The sequence below is a fragment of the Epinephelus lanceolatus genome, chromosome 6 (genome assembly GCF_041903045.1).
Source record: "Epinephelus lanceolatus isolate andai-2023 chromosome 6, ASM4190304v1, whole genome shotgun sequence".
In the NCBI taxonomy this organism is placed as follows: Eukaryota; Metazoa; Chordata; class Actinopteri; order Perciformes; family Serranidae; genus Epinephelus; species Epinephelus lanceolatus.
Window position 1 is genome coordinate 12,887,066 of NC_135739.1, and position 6,589 is coordinate 12,893,654.

Consider the following 6,589-nt stretch of genomic DNA (forward strand, 5'->3'; position numbering starts at 1 on the left):
CATACAAATTTAACAACTTCACATTTCTGGAGACAGGAAAAAGTGGTCTTTTTCAGTGTTGCTAACATACAATAGTTTAATTTGTGATTTAAATAATACAGATAAAATGTTCAGCTTTGCATAAGACACAACAATAAATACAGTTTACATTAAACAAAACAACAGCAGCTTACAGTACAAGTGATAGGTAGTTAAAATAAGTATGACTAAAGTAACAGTGTTTGCAGACATCTGTGATCAGATACATAATTCACAAAACAAACACGCCATATAATGAATTAAAATTATCCGAGTATATGAAATAAATTTGAGGAAACATATAGCAACAGGCTGACATGGATGCTGGTTTTCTCGATGAGAGTCGTGGGATGTAATAAAAAGATATAAAAATACAAGAAACCACTCCTGACCTGAGCAGAATCTCAAACAATGTTTACTTTTACTTTTCTACTGACAGAAAATAGCTATATCTTCTCCACAGTGTGCGCCTGTTATCCTCCAGGTGATGAGTTATAATGCACACAGAAAATCTATAGTGCACACCACACATACCTCATGTAGCCAGTGGAATTATTATTGTAATAAAGTTGTACAGCGGGGAGCACAGCGGGGAGGAAAATGAGAGTGTTGAGCCGCACTGTCACCGACACCTCCGTGACTGGTCTCTGCGCCTCTGCCAGAAAATGGAGCTGACAGAAAATATAGTGAGTGACTGGTCTCACCACTAAGGAATAAAGAAAACACACTCGCATCAGTGCACACACACAGCCACATGTAAAAGCTAGAAAAACACATTTTTCTTGAGTCAGTGGTGCATTTCAGGTCGTGAACCTTCCACCGGCGCCTTACTAACCATTCCTTTTGAATCCCATTGCGTCAGCAACAGACAAACCTGTGTGTGCACGGGCCAGGAACGGAGAGAAATGCTGATGGAGACGACTTAGTGCTGGGACCGCCACCAATCGTAATTGCAGTGCCCTTCATGTGTGTTCTGCTTGTTGGAACTCTAATTGGGTTACAAAAACTGTCCAGAAACACAGATTCTGAAAGGGAGTTTCTGTTGTGTGACATCACTGGAATAAGTGTCTAAATTTATCCAGAGACCGCAACTCAGCTTGTGTGCGAGTTTAAAAGTTTGAGGCTTCAGGTAACACTTATTGAAGACAAGGAAGATAATTATTGGTAGTAATGACCACGAGACTGTCAAGTTTGCTTAAATATTAGCTGCTGAAAGAAACTGTCATGGCACATCCACTATTACATGATTCTACAAATTCTTCCACTGACAATCACTGGAAGCTTTATACTCATAAAGGTGAGCTGTATTACTTATGCTAATACACTGCCGTCAGTTGGGAACTCAAAATTACAAACCTACCACAACTGATAATCAGGATCTACTTATTTTTTCAAAAATATTGAATGAAAATCTTCATTTTTCACTCATCTGTACTATTCATTCTGCACGTTGTCCACATGAGCTGCATTTACAAATTACTACATTAGCACTGCATTTTTCATACATCATAGTGACTCCTTTTACCTCCTGCATAACAAAAAATAAAGGTGTCATTTCTGGCTGCATGTGAATTCATCCCGATTGCAATTATGGCTTGATTTTTGCAAATGATCATTTTGTATTTTAATGAGGACACAGTTGGGAACATTTTCTGTATGACAACACAGAATTACCTGCTTGCTAGTGCAGACAAGTGAGACAAGACTGGCAATAGGTGGATAAGAAGCGTGCTTGAGAATTGAGATGAATTTTCAGATCAAGGCTCCCACACATTTTTACCAATTAATTTCAAATAACTTTCAATAACTTTTCCACAATATTTTACTCAATTTCCATGACTTTGTGTAAGCAGTTTAAAATGGGCAGACCTATGTTAGGACACACTTCCCAGGCATTTGTGGAAAAGCAAATGACTAGCATTTGCTACCTTTACTCTCTCGTTAGACATTTCCATCAGGAACTAGCTGCATCTGCCAATAGACAGCACTGGCACATATGAGTACTTTCCAAAGCATCAAGGTCGTGCTGCTTTTTGGGGGATAGAAAGCCAAAGATCAGACAGATGTCAGTGCAATTTGGCATGATGGATTATAACTTTGACATGTTTGTATGCATTTATTTCTTGTTAAACAAACATTTACTTGATGGATATGCCTAATAATTGTTTTGTGACTTTGCAGAACCTGAGCATCTGTGATACCTTATTAAATTATGGTTGATTGCAATCATGTCCCTTTAGTCTCCCCCCATCCAAGTAGATCAATGAACCAACACACTGGCCGGATATTGATTTTTCAGACATCTATTCACGTACTGATGTCCAGATCACGATAGCTGGTGATTCAATCACCAGGTATTGTTAGGCTAAGTGTCGTCTGTAAATAAGCAACCAGTTAGGAGCCAACAGTTTGATCTATGGGATGAGATTTAGCTGAAGTCTGATGCTGCTGTGCTGCATGACTGTACTGCAGCAGCCTCAAGCTAATGTTAGCTATCCATCAGTAGTAACTGTCACCAGCATCAGTGAATACTCACAAATCTAACACGCCTCATATTTTATTGTGAGAGTCTCGGTTAACCCACTACACAACAGCTTTTCATCATTTTCTTGTTTCTCTTCTTATGTGACGATGCGTTTTTTTCTCCCAAAACAGGGGCGTAATCTTGGCGATTGCACAATGCTGGTGTGGTCTATGTGTACCACATGATACCAGTGACGTTTTTCGCATAGGAGCTTTTTTCACATAACATTAGACATGTTTTCGGATATTTATGAACATGTATTAAACAACAGCCAAAACAATATATATTCAAAACTCCCCCAAAACATTTTGTTAATTCCAAACCACTTCCAGGCCTGGATGACAGTTTTTCTCATTTCAATACTTTTCCAGGAATTTCATGACCGTGAGAACCCTATCAGATCCACTTTGGCAGTTTGCAGGTTTCAACATAAGATGTAATGGCTAGTGCAAGTTTGACTGCTCAAGTGGAAGACAAAAATGTCAGAATATATTTCAATCTATGGCATGTTCATCAGAAATAATTACCTTCCTCAAGAATCCTTAAAAATCTAGAAAATTATCAGTATAGGAAAATCACTTCTGTTCTGCCATTGATTAAATATGCTGGTTTGTTCTACTATCTGCTGTGAAAATTTAAATTTTGTGTTTCCATGGTGTTGCTACTGTCTGGTGTGTTATCTCTACCTGGAATGCCAACAAGAAAAACTCTGAAACAATCTCATGATGTCATGTCCTCTTCAGACAATCCTCTCGATATCGTCCTGAGTTCACGGCAATCAAAGTAGAAATGGTCTGTGAAAATGACAGATAAGGCTTAGGAATGTTTCAGATGGCTTGGGTTTGTGGAACAAGTCTTAAAAATAGACCTCAACAACAGCTTCACGAAGGGCTGGAGGACGAGGTGGTCATGCTAAGGTTGCTCAACTCTTCTGATCCGCAGGAAAAGGCTCCAAGGAGAGACGACTGGCATGTTTCACGTATACGTTGCCATCCTCCAGCTTGACTTCATACACTTGTTGCTGTGAAAATTAAAACAAAAGGACACAAAGATGTAAGAACAGGGAGAAACACACCATTATGAGTTACTGTGGAAGCACTGAGAACTCACCCTAATGTGCCAAAATCAGCTTACAGTGTATTTGATGTCACTTTTCACAAGTTACAAATGTAGAAAAACCTCCTGTGAAAACATGAGTATGTCTGTTTTTGTATTTCTTCCACTGCCTGAGAGTTGACATCACGGTGATATACAAGAGAAACAACAGTTTATAAAAATGATTAATGGAAAAGAGGACGAGATGTTTATGGAAAGTGAAGCTCTTGTTTTGGACAGTTCGTTGCATGTAAACAGAACAGGGGAGGAAAACATGTTTGACAGAACAAAAGGGGAACATAATCTCAACTCTGACTCACGAGCTTTGATTTCTCATGCCGTGTCAATCAGTGGAACTTCCTACATCTAATAAAAGTGGATGATTTATCTTCGCATTGCTGCAAATGTTCCTGCCATCTTCCAGGTGCGGTCAACAAGTGCAGCTGGGGATGCGATGAAGTTTGCATATGATGTCTCTGGAAGTTTAAACATATCTACGTACTCAGTGATGATATACTGAGCATCTTTTGAGACCTTATTAATGTTCACTACTATATATTACATTTTATTTTTGTATTTGTATCCTGAGACACACATTAAGCTGAAAAAACACAGTAAAGTCATATTACATCACTGACCTGTAAGGAGGTCCCTGACTTCCCAGTCCTGAGGTCAAAGTTGTAGTCGTGCCAGGGACAGAAGACCTGCAGGACTCCATCGGCCTCCTCGATGTCCCCCTCACACAGAGGACCGCCTGGGAGACACAGGAAGCTGTTAATCACAGCGTCTTCCTCTCAAAACATATGACTTATGCTGTCTTCCCTCTAGGAAAATGTGATTTTGAGGCTTGCATAACATGGTGTGAAAGTGATAAGCTGTCTGACAGCAGGGGGCTGTCACATAGACCTGTCAGTAGGCTACCAGCTGAAGGATACATAAACCAGATCCTCATCCTCTGCAGGGGGATGGTTAAAATCTGACCCACAGATGTGTGTTTACATTACATCCTCCATATTACGGTGAAAACACTTGTTTTATGCAATAAAATATGATGCACTGCGCATTAATCTGCTGTTGTATATAGCTAAAGGGTTAATAAAAGCGACTTATAGATAGAGGTTTTACCGGAGTGCGCACAGCGAGCATCCATGGCAAAAAACTCCCCCTTCACGTAGAAGAGGCAGACATCAGAGTCGTAGCCGAGGGAGGAGTACATGAGACGGCAGCGCTTCTTGGAGAGCACCGCTGCTGGGCCTATGAACCTCCATGAAGCGCCTTCCGTGTTTCCCTCCTCGTCTCCGGAGCCAGAAGCCATAAAGGACGGCGAAGTGAGCTGCTTTTCTAATTTGCGCTACTACAGGGCTGCTTTTTTCCGCCGGTGCAAATGCATCTGGCAGCTCGCTCGGTGAAAATATTCCATATTAACCACCGGGGCCGAGAGGTACGACGGTCAGCCGTGCGGACCGAGCTGCCTCCATCCGGGCTGCGGACTGCCAACGAGCCGTGACACCGTCACACCGAGGCACGCTGCGCGCTCCGGCTGCTGCTGCTGCTCCTCGTTTCAGCTACATGCATGAGAATTAATAAAAAATGAGCCACACAGATATTCAATACAAACCCACAGATTTATTATGCCATTGATTAATCGGTTTGAAATATACAGCCGTCTCTAAAAATAAACCAAAGTTAAAGCAGCAGCCAAAACAAACTTGCAGAAAAGGGCCTTACTGTGGAGGCTGCTGCTCATCAGAAATAATGTTTCCTTAAGAACAAACCAAGACAAACCTTTTCTGTTCTTTGATTAGACTCAGTCTGTGACACTGTTTTATGTTCAAACAATACAAGACTTTTTTGGTGGCCCTGCTGAGTTTAATGAAGAGCAATTTAATACACAGAATACTGGACGTGTTCCCAAACAGTGTGGTGACTGTGGAACATTACTTTTTATGTACTGTGCAAATAGCTCAAACCCATTTCTTAATTATCAGCTACAAAGCCTGTTATTGTTCTTTCATGGCCGACTCCACATTGTACGCTGCTCCAGACAGGTATTTGGCTGATTCCTTAGGTTGGGTTTTCCACGTTGCAGTTTCTTAGCATTACCACAAATTGTTTGTGGACTCCGTGTTTCTGCCAGTGTTTGAGTTGTCGAGCCTGTGTGTCAGCTGTGTGATTTAGCGAGTGGCCCACTGCAGCCACTTTATCAAATCCAAGATGATAGGACAGATAAAACTTAACCTCAGAGAGATAAATCTTAAAACGACATCTCCAACTCCTATCAGTCAGTTTAACCTCTGTGAGACCTTCCATGAAGATGTCGGCCGTCTGTCTAAGAACAAAGAAGATTAATGACTCATAATTACCAACAGTGTATAAAACTGACCTTAGCGGTAGCATCGGAGTCAAGACTTTTGCCACCTACAAATTTGCCCAATTGGCAAATTGCAAAAAACATAAACACATAAATGATGATCTGTATTTCCTCAACTTTTATTCACATTGTCTCCTTCGCTTTATTGTGCCAGTAATCATGCTGCTGGCAGTTGAGCCCAGAAGTAATGTGAGTTACTGTCTAGACTGGAGTGATGCATAACAGAGGCCACTTGTTCTGATTCCTGACTTTAAGAAACTGACTCATGTAAGGCTGCAGCGTGAGCACAGAAGAGAGCCATGAAAACGTGTCATGGGCAGGGAGAAGAATGTGTACTGCGTCTTGTCAGGAGTTGGATCCCTGAGAAAGTAAATGTGAAGTTAAATCACTGAAGAATAAGATGAGCCAGGGTAAAGAAACCTGAGGTGAGTGACGGAATTCTCAAATATGTTTTGTGCTCGGCCAACAGCCTCAGCAGATTGACAGGATATCGTCATTATAACCATTATAACCCATTCTACATTCGTCTTCATGGGCGACATTTAAAACCTTGATATGTAGATGTATTAAGTTGGATTGAA

The 6,589-nt window shown here is 41.0% G+C and overlaps 1 protein-coding gene across 2 annotated transcripts; it reads right to left on the reverse strand.

Moving 5' to 3' along the window:
- Window positions 1–48: 48 nt before the first annotated feature.
- On the reverse strand, window positions 49–5,201 carry LOC117253807 (Rieske domain-containing protein). Of its 2 annotated transcripts, XR_013491700.1 has the most exons (4): window positions 4,763–5,201; window positions 4,276–4,391; window positions 3,229–3,563; window positions 49–689 (listed from the first exon to the last, which is right to left on the reverse strand). XR_013491700.1 is itself a non-coding variant. In XM_033621509.2 (3 exons), the coding sequence occupies exons 1-3, from the start codon at window positions 4,950–4,952 to the stop codon at window positions 3,465–3,467; spliced, it is 405 nt and encodes a 134-aa protein (XP_033477400.1). In that variant the 5' UTR covers window positions 4,953–5,201; the 3' UTR covers window positions 49–3,464. The 2 variants fall into 2 exon arrangements, 1 of the variants encoding a protein (XP_033477400.1); XM_033621509.2 differs by having other exon boundaries at window positions 49–3,563.
- Window positions 5,202–6,589: the final 1,388 nt, after the last annotated feature.

Excerpts from the sequence above, each read along its gene's own strand:
- LOC117253807 (XM_033621509.2), bottom strand. The coding sequence starts at position 4,952 with ATGGCTTCTGGCTCCGGAGACGAGGAGGGAAACACGGAAGGCGCTTCA. Across the intron at positions 4,392-4,762 it reads TGCTCGCTGTGCGCACTCCG|GCGGTCCTCTGTGTGAGGGG; the intron begins GTAAAACCTCTA and ends TGTGTCTCCCAG. Across the intron at positions 3,564-4,275 it reads AGTCAGGGACCTCCTTACAG|CAACAAGTGTATGAAGTCAA; the intron begins GTCAGTGATGTA and ends TAATTTTCACAG.